This window comes from Dysidea avara, chromosome 12 (assembly GCF_963678975.1).
Source record: "Dysidea avara chromosome 12, odDysAvar1.4, whole genome shotgun sequence".
NCBI classification, from domain to species: Eukaryota; Metazoa; Porifera; class Demospongiae; order Dictyoceratida; family Dysideidae; genus Dysidea; species Dysidea avara.
Window position 1 is genome coordinate 5,569,595 of NC_089283.1, and position 15,041 is coordinate 5,584,635.

General features: G+C 37.9%; 3 protein-coding genes and 1 long non-coding RNA gene across 24 annotated transcripts in view; 3 read left to right on the forward strand and 1 right to left on the reverse strand.

Moving 5' to 3' along the window:
- The window catches only part of LOC136240993 (NLR family CARD domain-containing protein 3-like), a 62,152-nt gene extending 62,052 nt beyond the window's left edge, over positions 1 to 100 (forward strand). For both annotated transcript variants that reach the window (XM_066032084.1, XM_066032086.1), the window contains one exon: positions 1 to 100. The gene's annotated coding sequence lies outside the window, so the exon portion shown is untranslated.
- Positions 57 to 9,928, forward strand: LOC136241020 (ribonuclease inhibitor-like). 2 transcript variants are annotated; one of them, XM_066032182.1, is made up of 4 exons: positions 57 to 397; positions 452 to 488; positions 541 to 559; positions 9,910 to 9,928. In XM_066032182.1, the coding sequence occupies exons 1-2, from the start codon at positions 57 to 59 to the stop codon at positions 459 to 461; spliced, it is 351 nt and encodes a 116-aa protein (XP_065888254.1). In that variant the 3' UTR covers positions 462 to 488; positions 541 to 559; positions 9,910 to 9,928. The 2 variants fall into 2 exon arrangements, with proteins under 2 accessions (XP_065888254.1, XP_065888253.1); XM_066032181.1 differs by lacking the exon at positions 9,910 to 9,928 and having other exon boundaries at positions 541 to 629.
- On the reverse strand, positions 1,063 to 11,004 carry LOC136241029 (uncharacterized). Of its 2 annotated transcripts, none has more exons than XR_010694096.1 (13): positions 10,874 to 11,004; positions 10,638 to 10,734; positions 8,076 to 8,155; positions 7,556 to 7,678; positions 7,370 to 7,509; positions 6,243 to 6,287; positions 6,027 to 6,181; positions 4,898 to 4,986; positions 4,804 to 4,840; positions 1,761 to 1,864; positions 1,656 to 1,708; positions 1,436 to 1,507; positions 1,063 to 1,387 (listed from the first exon to the last, which is right to left on the reverse strand). It is a non-coding gene; the product is annotated as an uncharacterized lncRNA (long non-coding RNA). The 2 variants fall into 2 exon arrangements; XR_010694095.1 differs by having other exon boundaries at positions 6,243 to 7,312.
- The window catches only part of LOC136241021 (uncharacterized), a 17,730-nt gene continuing 13,687 nt past the window's right edge, over positions 10,999 to 15,041 (forward strand). For 16 of the 18 annotated variants that reach the window (XR_010694090.1, XR_010694091.1, XM_066032200.1 and 13 more), the window contains exons 1-7: positions 10,999 to 11,125; positions 12,108 to 12,220; positions 12,407 to 12,477; positions 13,585 to 13,643; positions 14,140 to 14,237; positions 14,545 to 14,610; positions 14,662 to 14,714. The gene's annotated coding sequence lies outside the window, so the exon portion shown is untranslated. The remainder of the gene's footprint in view (positions 11,126 to 12,107; positions 12,221 to 12,406; positions 12,478 to 13,584; positions 13,644 to 14,139; positions 14,238 to 14,544; positions 14,611 to 14,661; positions 14,715 to 15,041) is intronic. The other 2 variants (XM_066032188.1, XM_066032190.1) reach the window with 2 other exon arrangements.

Consider the following 15,041-nt stretch of genomic DNA (forward strand, 5'->3'; position numbering starts at 1 on the left):
GTGCCAGGTGTATTGGTAAACTACTACAAGAGAATACTGTACTAGAAGTGCTTGTGATGGGAGAGAACAACATTGGTGATGATGGCATCACCATCATTGCACGAGCTCTTGGTAAGAGCAGGATCAGGGTACTGTTTGTAGTCTTTTGTGATATTACTGATACTGGAGCAAAAGCACTAGCTGCTGGTTTATCTGTCAACCGAAGTATTACACTATTAAATGTGTGGTATAATCCCATCACTGTGGAGGGAGCTCGTCTGATATTACAGTCTGCAGTGAATAATGGGATATGTGAAGAAGTGTCAGTCAATGATCAATACACCAATAACTACGAGAGTGATAATGAAGTTCAGAAGATGATGACAATCCTACAAACCAGGAGAGAAGCAAACAAGAGGTAAGTAGTGACATCATCTGTGGTGTAATAAGAAATTTCATCATTGTAAAATAGGTCACCATAGCAACATGATCACACCCTTCTTGAACAGGTAAGCAATATTGTTATTATTAACCAGTGTTAATGTTCTTTATTACTGGTAGGAACTCTTTTAACAAACATAAACAACACTAACATGTGTACACTTTTAATGTTTTCATGTTGTTGATTTTATTCATTTAATTAAAATTAATTATAATACAAGTATATTATCATTATACAAAATGTACAATTCCTAGCGACCATATACTTGTGAGAACATCTACATCATGTCTGTAACTGGACAATGTGTCTTATGAAATAATATAAGTATATCTATCTATGACACTCCTTGGAGCCCCACCCACTAGTGATGGTGTAGAGTTGTGCCTCAGGACAGTTTAATGAGTGCTCATATAAATTATAACATCCCAAAAATGGCCAAAACTTTAGCCATTATGCATGTATCCAGCAAGACCTTACAAAATTGTTTTCAGAAAATTTTCAAATTTAATTTGGCCTCAAATTCCCCAGAGATTTCATGTCATGTTTACACATTGTTTGGTTTCAGTGTGCTTTAGTTTGCCTGTACCACCTGCATGAACAGATCTAAAGCCCCTAATTATAAGTTCACGATGATCATTACGTCAAATTAACATTTCATCATTAGCATAATTAATTCATAATGACAATAATTTCAGTTACATTGTACATTGTTACAATACATGTACAGGTAATTTTTGTGTATGTTAGCTGTGCTTGCAATTTTATATGGCTTCATGTTTCCTTTGATCCAACGTTGCTAGAGATGACATTGTCACGTGAGTGATCAGGTGATAATCTCTAATCTGACCCTGCTTGCCTGACCATAATGGTCGTCATAATTCATGAGTTGAAGGACAATGTACTTTTATTAACAACACCATAGGAACTTGGTCACATGATCCATTCAGCCACAACTTCACATAAAACCTGACAACAAGTTTAATTACACAACACATCACACAAACATCATCCTACCTTCTCACATGACTCCTTCAACATGTAAAGTTGATCCAGTGTCTATACTCTCTACAACTTTTATGTCTGTAACTTTAAAATAAGAGGTGTCATGTTACTAGTGTTGCGAACCGGTATGGAAAAACTGGTTATTAACCGGTATTGTCTAGGTCAAGCCAATTATTGGCTAAGAAGCCTTTAAACCGGTTTTGCCCACCCTGGTCAATATCCAATTATTCACCTTCCAAAAGCTGGTTTTAGTAAACTCTGCAGGTTCACAGCACTACATGTTACCTACATGTACATGACAGTGACACTAACATAACATAGTGACATGATAACACACCTCACTGGTCACCATAGCGATCATATCAGAGACCCTTGAAGTGCTTCAATCATTTTAAGCACACCTACTCAATTCCAGCACAACAAGATGTTGACAATGATATCCTACCATAAAACATTTGTAATAACTACACCACACCTAAACTATGCACAGTTGTACACATGCTTAATAGAACACACATAATTATACTGTACACATACACATGTACACTACACATACATTCACACAGTCACACTACATACACAGGATACTGGTATTATGACATAACCAACATGAACACATGTGAAATATGCCAGTAGTAAGTGTGTATGAATGTAGCGTTGTGTGTGTGTATGTGTGTGTGTGTGTGTGTGTGTGTGTTGTGTGTAGTGTGTGTGCAAGCACTTGTATAGTGTGACTCACTTCACTACAACTGTTACTCTGATGGTAACCCGTATACAGATAACTGGTGGAAGTAACTACGTGACACTCTTAAGCCAAATACCTCATCATTTAATTAGATGTACATGAATGATTGTTATTACTGATATGTAAAGCTCAACTACTCTAATAGAACATACAGTGTACTCCCCAGGGCTGGAGCAATGAACTTCGAAGTGGTCAGGTTAACATTAAGTAACAATTGTACAGTGGGTGCATTGTGGGACAAAGTGCACAGAACACTCACAGCATGTGCAGAAAGTTACACCTAGGAGGATCTTCTCCAAGGAAAATTTAAGTTTAAGAATGCACATTTAACCAGTAACCACAACAGAATTTGGCATCCAAGAAAGAAAGTAACCAACTGATCTATTAGAACATCTGACTGCTTTATTAGAGTAACTTGATGTGGCTGAAACCTAATCAACCGAACTGGTGGCACTGTCCCTGGTGTTTATCCATCTTTCAAGACATATTCAAATAATCAGCAAGTTTGAGCTTATTCATTTATACACAGAACACTGTTCAAATACTTACATCATAGACAAATACTCTAATAGAGCAGTCATTTCTATTGGGATAAACAAGTGATCGGATTATCTATACTACTATAACTGGACAATCACTAGATGTACAGGTATGACTGGTTAATGTTAACAATTACAAATGTGACTGGATCTGTAATGGCAAATTTTATCAGTTGATGGTTTATACTATATTGACCAGAAACAATTGTAACAACTGTGGCTTGTCATACGGTACGATAGTAACTGTATATTAGGGATCCACAAGGTTTGGGATTTCTTGCCAAATAAATATCACCCTAAAACCAGCTAATATTAACTTTCTGACAGATTAGCAGTATTGGTTAGGCATTGCCAAGCTCAAAAATGTCTTCAGATCAACGCTATATATAGAACGTTCCGCCAAGTTGCTATGAAATTTTAAAAAATTCGTATTTAACAGAATTTTCTACTGACTGACTGACTGACTTACTTACTTACTAACGCCTTCAGTCTTCAGCCTTCAGACAAGCGTAACTCGATAACGGCTAAGGCTACAGGCCTGATTTCTTCACTGTTCAACGTCGCTTTGGCCCGAGACGTGCCTTTTCGCCAACCGCAGCAGCTACAATGCATGCATCATGGTGCTACCTTTGTCCTCCTAAAAGATCCTTTGTACCCATTTCCTTACTCCAGTACTACATGGGTGACGATTTGCGGTACGCGCGTAATGGCTTCAGTGTGAGCGTCATGGCTTCAGTGCAAGACTTAAAATTACTCAGGCGTTTCTTGCTCTACTCTTTGCTTGAAATGTTATGTAGGTGTTTAACATACCATTAGCCTCATTGGTAGCTGAAAACAGAGTGCATTCGCCTTACACTAATCATAGATATCAGAGGCGCGTACAAGGTACTTACGCGCCTCTAAAAATATCTTTGAACTAATCGACTGCTGAGGCGTGCGTTTTGACAAGCTTTTTCACTATTGAATTAAAATGTTAGAATACACGAGTAACACTTGCAATCTATAAGCACGCGCGTCTAGATCTAGAGTGGAGTGTCAGGCTGACTCTTGACATTATTAGTCGCGTGAGTGATATATATATCGTAGCAAGTATTTGATTATAATAAGCAAGGTTGAAAGCGTAAGTGAAGACAATCTTCACGTTTTAATCGCTTGTATCAGTTAGGGATCACCAACTGAGGTTGTTCACTAATTATCATTATGTTTCAAAAAAAGTAAACAAACAAGTATTAGTAATTTTACATCCAATTAGGGATCATAGTAATACAAAGTAAAGAAACAAGGTGGTTGCCTATATGCCTGCAGATATACTATAGTGGACATTTAATCCCTAATTCAGTCTATAGCTGTACAACAGAGGTTCTGAAGACTGAATTACGGATTAAATGTCCACTATAGTATATCTGCAGGCATATAGGCAACCACCTTGTTTCTTTACTTTGTATTACTATGATCCCTAATTGGATGTAAAATTACTAATTTTTGCTTATACTTGTATATATAGGAGTAAGCTTGGAATAGCCTTATATGGTTATCTCTAACTACTTGTATGTGCTATATATAATCTTTTTGTGTATGGGGTCAGACCTTGTTGGGACTACTAATCTTGTCCTTGTTGTGGAGTGGAGGTCTTTTCTGTGGAGTAATCAATTTGGAGAATATTCACTGTAGTTTAAGAGTAGGTCAAGGGTAGTCACAGCGTAGGGACTGGGATCAAATCGAATCAAGCAATTAATTTACAGTGATCAAGATGTCTTAAATATGGGCAATCAAGCACATCAGCAAGCCAACATGTAAATGAAACCAGAATATTTATAAGGGTTCTATACTCAGTTGTCAAGCAATCAAGCCATGCTTTTGATGAAATCATGCAATCAAAAGGCATATTCCTTCAATCAAAAATCTTGATCCCAGTTGCCAATGGTTTGGTCCAATAAATTAGGCTCAATACCACTAAAATGCTTTGATTATGGTCTAAGAACTAGCTGATGGCTGGCTATCATTTTAAAGGTGTTGTTATAGTAACCACTGAGCAAGGTTCATACTTGTGACCAAGAGCAGATATAGTTCACAAAATACATTACAGATATACTGACCATTTCTGATGTACTGGTGAAGTTAACACCAAATAACCTGGGGGATAGTAATACATAGTGACTTATTATGACATCACTCAGTATAAACACTTACAGGTTGATGTCAAGGAAGACTTGTTGGAAATCATACTGACTTTAATCTTGTTGGTAGATGGCAGAACAATGTTGACCACATCTTGACTTCTAATAGAGATGTTAACACTTGTGATATATACCATTTATCACTATACATGTCACACTTCACATAACATGTACTACAAACTTGAAATTGTTTTGTAACAAACATGAAGTGACTGACTGTTCTATTAGAGTATTCTTCAATAATCTGACGCACAATAATATAAAACAGATGATATCTGCACATTGTACAAAATTCATTTTATTGATTCTTTGTTGTTTACAGGGACAGAGGAATGAACTGGCTAAGTTTCAGCTTCATTAGTTCAGAAGTGTGGGAAATACCGCTAGACAGCAAACAGGCCCAGTCATGGATTTTTTCTTTTTTCTCCTACTTTTCTAACATACCGTAAATCGGGAAATTTTCGTTTGAGATAATTTTATTTAAAAATAAATTTGATGTGTTATATTTTCACGGACAGCCCAAGCCACGAAAATATTTTACCAGCGAATTTTTCTGTACAACAAAATTTAATAATTTTGTGTGCCAGAAACTCAGCCAGAAATGAGTGTGCACAATACGATAAAATATGATATACGGGTACCTGTTAATGAACGGGCTGGGAAATTGTGAGGGATGCCCAGCTGTGCTGGAGGTCAGCCTCCGAACTAGACACTATAATTATATTAAATTTGTGGCTACAGTGGCATGTAAATGTATTCTGGCAGATATTGGAGTGCTGACGGTTGGCCATTAGTTTTTCTTTTCCAACAGTGCACTTATTCCTCAAGTGCTTCGACCACAGTTTTGACTGTTCAACCTCCAAAAAAATATTTCGCAAATAGAAAATATTCAGAAGTGAAAATATTTCGCGTAATTTATTTTTGTTGGTAGAGGCAACCACGAAATGTTCTTACTGTTGAATATTTTCCGATCTACGGTACTAAGTGAAGTTAATATAAACATCTTAGGCCCTTATAAGGTCTTCTGGTATACAGGCTCTGCCTTTACCAGGTACTTTAATCATAATAATAAACAAATTGATATGTATGGAAACCATCGAGAAAATAATCTACAGGAGCTTACATAAACCATCATAACTTACTGATACAACGACGTATGGCATTGAATCTTGGCTCTTGTATTTGCCATGAATTTGTGAATCCACCTGTATTACTGAAGAAAGATCATCGGTAATATCTTTTGTCACCGCAACGTAAACAGACGTCTGCAACTCCATGTATGGAGGATTTTAATCTCCTAAGAACACGCAAACATAATGATACCAAGGATTTATCAATTGGAATATAAATTCACCCACTTCAGCAACTAAATCAAGCTTTGTTGTCCATCCTGTTTGCCATATCTGTAAGGAAGAAAACAGATTTAAAATGCAACTTTTACTTTCCTCAGATGTTCTGTGATGTAAGTTGTAGTTTAGTATTTTTACAACTAATGCAACCACCAAATACAACTAGCACTTGTAACTAGCTTTTTGGCCACAACTAGCCCCCTTTAGCCCCTAACTTCAACTATCAGATGTGTAGTGAAAGTTTGAATGATTTTTGTTTTATTCTTACATGTTGGGCCACATGAAATCATTGATGTGCTGCCATCAATTGACACTTTGTGAAGTTTGTGAAGACAAGTAAAACACAAGGTCCAAGATGTATGTATTACATGTACTACAGTATGCACCTGTTGAGTTGACAGTGACAAATCAACCCATAGAGTTAATTTACGCTTGTCTGAAGCATCAGTTAGCTAGTATTAGTTAGTAACAACTTCTGGAAGCAAAAAGGTAAATTTCATGGCAGCTTAGAGGAATCATGTTGTATTGAAGACACTGCCAAAGTACTGTGAGGGTATTGTGGGGCTGGTTTCTGCTTTATTTATTGTGGGAAGGTACAAGTCACTACTACACAGTACTACCATACTGTATGATATTCTAAACTACTTCACAGTAACTGGATAAATGTCACAATTAAGATTACACAATACTGACCAGAAGCCACACACAAACAAACATTGAGGTTGACACTATTTGATAAGTACCAGACTAATTGTTTATAAATTGGTCCCTTTGTGTTAAATCCTGTGGCTACTATAACTTCAACATGTTACAACAGTGGATACTATCCAAGGGTAGTAACTATGGCTTGTATAGTCGTAAGCTTTAATACTTTCTTTTTCAATTACCAAAACACTTTCATGATGGTCTGAGAACATTGGGGATTAGCTAATGGCTGGCTGTCATTTAAAGGTGATGTTTAATATAGTAACCACTGAGCAAGGTTTATACTTGTGACCAAGAGCAGATATAGTTTACAAAATACATCACAGATATACTTATCATTTCTGATGTATTTGTGGAGTTAACACCAAAATACCCTGGGGGATAGTAATACATAGTGACTTATTATGACATCACTCAGTATTAAAACTTACAGAGTTTCTCGTGTGCGACATATGGATAGATGGAATGTCAAATTGTCCATATTTTCCTGGCAGGCTTACTGCCCTATACTTCCAACCAACTGGGATACAACGAGCATCATTAATAATTATATCAGTCTTGTTTGTTGTGCCTGTAAAGCATGTAACAAATGGAGGGAAAAGAGGAATGCTGCTCACCAATTAAGTTTACTACACTCCATCTAAAGACGTAGTTTTGCTAAGAGCCGGTCGACTACCATGTCATGGAACCCCACCGTAGCAATGTGACGACAACATAACCAGTGAGAATCATCTCCTTGGCTATATAGTTTTAACAACAGAATCACATAACATACATACGTACACCTTGGTAGTCTAATGCAGCCACAAGGGATAACTGCACAACATACACTAACAGGTTTCATTGTGAAATTATTTTAAAAATTGGCAATTGTTCCAATTACACGTATACTGTACAATACCAAAATTTTGGTGATTTGACTCGTGATAGAATTTGGCAGATAATATTTTGGAGGATCCTTGTGTCATACTGCATTCTCTCTTTTTAGTTGGCAAAAAATTGGACAAGAATATTTAAGCGAATTGAAGTCATTTTGCCAAATTCACCAAAATTTTTTCCCACCAAAATTTTGTATCGTATGGTATCAAACCAGGATTGGTATATTATGTATGGACTGTATCTAGGTTACTATTGTACCTTGTCTGGTCTGCCAATTTTCATCTGAATGATAATGGCCACCTGTGTGCTGTGTTGCCAGTGAGGAGGAGTACTATGTCCTGTGAGGGGAGAATAGTAAATGCCAATAAATGACTAGTGTTTCTAGTCTGAGGTAATCATCTTACTATTTTACCTACCCCCTTGGTTATGGAAATTTGGAGATGATAAGTGCCTGCAGCTCTGAAGGGTCTGAGGACTCTATGATAGAAATGCTGTGCTGGCAAACTAACAGGAAGGGAGGCTTTGACGATAAGGTAAATTGGTTTGTAATGAGTTTGATCCTGTCTGAGGTGTCATGTGACTACAGTCTTGCCCCCTGATAACTTGCCGATATTGAATAAACAAATTGGCAGATGTATGTATATAGTTGACCAAAAACTTATCTCTAAGGCACACATCATCCTGGAGACCGATCACAATTGTTTATCTCATATGTGCAGTATATAGCTAGGTACATCACTTCCCCAGAGCTACATAACAATTACAATAGCTTTTACCATCATGGGTATATAAGTTTGAAGTTGGGCTTGGAAGCGTTGCCTTTAGCTGAAAATGAAGCTAACCATATATGGTCATCAACACAAAAGTAGAAAGATTATGGATCCAAGCAATTCCTACATACTTACCCAGTGGTAGTTTGCTGGCTGGTCTTCACCAAGATCGTTCAGATCAGGTACTTATATTAGTAAGTAACAAGTGAAAAAGGTCTGAATATGCCAGACTAAATGAAACATGGAGCTCCAATGGTAAAATGGACCAGTGTTGTTTTGCTATACCACTGTTGTGAAGAGTTGGATGGCTAAAGAGACAACCACTTGTTATAAGCTAATAACATACTAGAGTAGTAGTAGTGTAGCTTAATAGTTCAGTTCAACATTTAAAGGGTTTACAGTAATTATAATGCTCAGAGCATGACTGTCCAATCATCATCAGATCAAAGAAACAGGAGGCCATCATAGACTGGGTTGGAACAGCCTCTTAACAGTAATCCAGTGCTATCTAACTCTTGTAATGTTAGAGACAACACTACTGAGCTACAACTGCTACTACTTCCTTTCCTTTATTAGTCATGAAGGTCACACATCCACTGCTTTATTAGAATATTCATGAAATGTTGTACCTACATGTAATAGTCTAGTAGTGATAGAAGCTACTGTTGTAGTATAGAAGCTACTGTTGTAGTATAGATTTTAATTCCTTTGTTGCTCCAATACTTAGCAGTAGAGGTCAGTCTTCAGTGATGGGCCACACAGTAGTAACACAGCTATGTAGTCTTTTTGCATGCATGTCTTGCCACCTACGTATCTACAAAATATAGTTGATATACGTATGTAGGGTTTTTCCAATAACCAATCCCATTATTGGTGCAATGCTACTGCAAAGCTATAGCTCACTATCCAATTATTGTCACACTAATAAATTGGAGCACATGTGACCTTTGTGATCTATAAGGAGGAGCAGTATCAACTTAATCATGTTGTCTCCAACATTGCAAGAACTGGACGACTTCATAAGACAGTACCAAAAATTGAAGTAACAAAAGCAGAGATCTAGAACAAGCTGAAACAAACTCAACAGTGTTATAGCTGCTGTGTTAAGCCAGTGGGCATTCCTTTTGCCAGGAATAGCAATTCCAAACTGTCTACTATAAGTATGGTACATCATTACTACAAGGTAGAACAATTTAGTCTGTGGTAAAAAATTGTTACATGTACAGTTGAGCATTGTAAAATACATTGCATTGTATCCTATATCTGGCCAGCCACTTAGCCTGGCCTTGTCATGCCAGGCTTGGTAAGGGTCAAGACAGCTCTAACAATTAACACTACAATTATATGCGCTGTACCCAGTTTACGAGTAGTGCACTAAACACACACAGACACACACACACACAGACACAGACAGCGCTTGCTTAATACATACATTCGACCTCCCATAAAAACTGTTTACAATGAACTGTAACTTTGCTGTTGGCTACTTATGCAGCAGATGCCCCTGCAGTTGTTTTCCCACAGTGACAAATCAAAATTAAAATGATTACAACTAAGTTGAATCATCTGCCACACATTTCTAGACCTAACCTCCTGTACTTATAACTCTCAAGAGCTCTTGTTACAATGTTCTGCTTCTGAAATTTTCTGTCAAAACATTTTAGTAGTATCTTTTTGAAGTCAAGCTGAGTTACATTTTAAATGTCAAAGCTCTTTACAACAGTGGAGGGGTAGTCACTTCTATATCGCCAGTTGATATACTTGCAACCAGGATCAAGAATTTGATATTTGAAATTTTACCTTCATCGCTTGATTTCACCTGTAAAAGAGCTTTGATTCTTGATCATCTACTGTAAAAGCATAGTAAATTATTGTGTTGCCAAAAGTTAGCCTTCAAAGGTGTTTGATCATCATTTTTGTAGATGTCTTGATTGCTTGACCCACTATACAAAAGCCCCTTGATTGAATCTTGATCCTGGTCTTAAGCATTTCAACAAACAGTACGTACCCCTTGTAGTAGTGTTGTATGAGTAATTAACTAGTAACATACCAGAGCCACTAAGGTCATTGGTGTTGTCCTCTTAAAACTGCCTCCTGATACCAACTGAACGAACTTGTTCAGAATTAAAACCTGTCATCCACTTTACCTACAACATAGTGAACATACAATGAGAGACATGATCACAGCTGTACAGCTTAGCGGATAACAACTCTCTGTACATGTACACACTTGTCTTGCATAGTACACGTGATACGTACTGTTCACAAACACAATCAACAACTCACTTCTGCTGTACTGCAACCTCAAAGACTCGTGGTGTTCTTGAGAGAGATCTGGAGATGATCGTGGTTCGCCCTCGTCGTGGTTCGACTACACACCCTTGGTTTCAGCGCATGGACTTATCACCAGGTGTGTATGTACTGTAACTCTAACTATTTCGGCCGAGCGAATTGCGAGGCGACTTGACCATATGCATGCTGCAGATGCTAGATACTGAAGGACGCAACGAGCGCTTGAAGGAGATAGTATTGGTGGAAGTTAGTGATTTATCGGTGTGCATGCCATGTATTGTGAGTGAATATGTGTCATGACGAAACACAGACCATAGCGTGCCAGTAACATACAGGGAGGCAGAGCATGATGGCTGTAGGTAATCTTCAGGGGGTATATGGTGCAATCCCTCCAGGATTTTTGCAGGCTTAAACTTGACAATGCCAATCAACTCTTAGAATGGCCTATAGTCTGTCCAGCTAATTCATATTTATTCTACTGGTGGGTACAGGTGGAGAACTGCATGGCTACACTAGGTCATGTGATGAAGGACTCTTATTTACGGAAAATGTACAGTGATAAAAAGTCGTATTGATTTGCATTATTTAGGATCAGTTGCATTGCCTTGAGCTTTGTACACTTACAAACTGTCACAGGATCTTTTACCACACTGTACACAGCTGCCCAAACTACTTCTGGTCAGTACACAGCCACTGGGGCCTCATGTACAGATCTAGAGGTCACCACACAATCTATAGTTAGAGCAGCTGTGGAAATCAGACTACCTGAGATTTAGAGTAAAAGTGGACAGTGTAATGTGAAGAGTTCTGTGTTGGTGATGAAAATTCAAATGAGTTACTGATCCTTCATGACTACTGACACTCCTTCTCCACCATCCATAACAAGAAGGGAGCCTAGTGTATATGTTTAGCTGATTGCTTGTACCATGGTTGCTAGGAGATACATTCCTACAACCTGAGGGGTTTACCATGTAATTCCCCTCAGAATAAAAAACCACTGATAATTAATAGTACTTGTAGAACAGTACTAGTGAACAAGTGTATTAAATGTTCTGTTTGTGGATCAACCTTGTGTGGTGTGATGTGATGAAAGATGAAATGAAATTTTGTAATTGCCTTTACTGCAAATTATTTTCATGTGAAATGTACACAATTTGGGGAGACAATTATACTTGGCTTCCCTGGTGGTACATGTGTTGTGTGTTACACAAATTGTGACATATTACAGGAAGTAGCAGCAGCAACATCAAGGATTAGCAGTAACAGTAGAAGCAAAAGCAGCAGTAGCAGTAACAGTGGTGTTGGCAGCAATAGTGATGGTTGTGGACCTGTTAATAGCTGGTTAGTGGTGAAATGTGGCTAGTAGTCTAGTATGGTATGTGTGAGTCAACTAGTGTTGTATCAGTATTCTTTACAATATTGTATTTGTAACTTTGTCCCTGTGATTTCCAGTAGAATGTTATGTGTACACTGTAACACTGTACTACACACGTACAGACTACACACATGTTATTTCATTTTCTACAGTTATTGTGGAAACCCTAACCAATCCTACTACTTGTAAGGCACCAGTGGTGTCATCTGCTGAACCAACTAAAGTGAGTAGTAATGTGTTGTAAAGTGGACTCCTTAACAAACTCTCCAAATTTAGTAGTTAGAACAAAATAAAAAAAACTCCATATAAGGGCAAACGTTGTGGTGCCAAAATAGTACTGGATCTGTTTACATTAAGGAACAAGAGAACCTCTTTATTGTAGCCAAAATTTCAGTGACATATTGTACGTGTCTTGTTTCTTGGTCACTGGAAGCTGTAGTTGTATTCAGTGTATGGTGACATGATTTGTGACCTAATTTACAAAATTCAGACACAATAGTGCAAGCCAAAGTTTTACATTATAAAGCACTTGTATATTAAGTATATGTTAAAGTATAGCCGTGAGTGCTATATGAAAAATAAAGTACGAGGCGCGCGGCCGAGTACTTTATTTTTCATATAGCACGAGCAAGGCTATGCTTTAAATGATTTATGGAACTTTCTAGTCGTGTAGCTTCACCATACACTAGGACTCGTAATTAACAAGCGTTGCACGAATTATTAGCAGCCTGAACGCACACAAACTAGTTTAACAAAGTAACTCGTGCGTATTTCACCATAGTTTGGCATAGTAGACGTTCATCGCGTCTTTTGGCAGGTTTTGCTCACAACCCACAATCGATTCTATTGTGAGTCACATGGTGAAGTATTTCCGTGATATCTCCAGGACTTGTCCGTTTACATTAACAAACGTAACAGCAACGTTACCTTCTCCCACCCATCATCGAAGCATTTAGGTATGTCTATAAAAGCAATCCAGTGGTGGAACTCGTATTGGCTGGGGTGATTGATCACTCAGCACGGCGAGGCTATCAGCTTGGGTGATTAGTCGTACTGGCGCGAGCCCCGTAGGCTATTAGCCTACACTAAGGCACGTGGGCAACTGTGCTTTATTGCCCACAAAGAGTGCTTTATTGCACCGTAAAGAGTGCTTTATTGAACGAATAAAGCACTCTTTGTGGTCGATGAAGCAGTTGGCCGGCTGAGAGTGTACTTTATGAAATTTAAAGTACACTTTTTCATTTGACCTCGCCCACGCAAAGTTCTATAATTGTGTGTATAGTGTATCTGATAATGTGTTTCATCTCATATTATTGTATTACTCCATTAGAATGAGAGGTCTCCATCTATAGTAGAGCAATTGATGATGTCATCAGAGCTTGATGGAATGTATGTTTGCATATCCGTCAGTCTGTTTGTCTGTCTTCTCTGTATGTGTCCATGTTCAGTGTCTCTGTGTGTCCGTCTGTCCTCTTGAGTGTCTGTCCATCTTCTTTCTGTGTCTGTTTGCCATTTGTCTGTGTGTGTGTTCATTTGTCACAGTGTCCTTACATGTGTCTGTCCATCTGCTTGTATGAATATCATGTATATGTGTCATTGTGTATTTATGGATCATATGATGTACACAGTTTCAAACTGACTTGTTTATTACACTTTATACACTGTACCTTTAAGAGAACATTTCACTAGAACAGAAATAATAAGGACAAAAATTGTGTCTAACTAGTCTGGCTCCAGTTTTGCTTCTGGAAGAAGACAACCTCTTTATTGCAGCAAAATAGGGCACAATATTGTGGTCCTAAAGTGTCCATTATAGAGATGTGTCCACTGTATAATACTCAATATAATTGTACATAGTTACTGTTATAATCTCCTCCTCATATAGTGGCCCTTATACCACAAAAGGATCAGATGTCACTGGAGGTTAAGAGTAGGAACATGACCACCATCAAACCCAACTATAATGTGGTACAGAACCATTAGGTGTGTGTGTAGTGTGTGTATCATATACCAGCTAGCAAGTGTGTTTGTCTGAGGCATAACAAGCTTGTACCAGTACCTAGAGGGTACAGAATGGGGCTTGCATCATCTGAACACCTGTGTGCTACAAGTTACAAAGTAGTGTAATTTGTTTTGTGTACTTACCAGTGTCCAGAGCAACTACTCTAATAGAGCATACACTTACTGTGCTATAAGCCATTGACAGAGTACCCTAGTTTCATGCACGTAATACACTGTACATTTAAATGTTATATTAAATATTATCACCCCTGTCTCCTGTCCATTCCAGAGTATGACACAATTCTACAAGCTGTAAGAAAGTTAACAAGGAAAATCAGCAAGCTAAAGTGCAAAAGTAGATCATGTGATCCTCTTAGTATACCATGTGATGTTGATGTTACCCTAGCAACTGACACAATTCAAACAGGAATACTCTAAGAAGAATAATTACCAGAAAATGTAAGTCGATATGGACACCTCTCTATAATGGACATTGAGAAGTACCACATAGAGGGAAACTTCGGCAGGGATAAACTTTGGCAAATCTATATCTATAAAGATGCTAATCTCAGGTACCATGAGTAATCGGCAGGTTAATCTTTGACGAATTTGTAGTGAATTGCCAAATTCGCCAAAGTTTTAACCCGCCAAAGTTTCCCTCTATACGGTAGTTTGATTACAATAAAAAAAGGTTGTTCTCTTTCGTAGGTAAATATGTGTGGAGCTAGACTTGTTGGGATTGATATCTTTGTTGATGAATGTCAGATTAGGGAGAGGCTTCAGTGT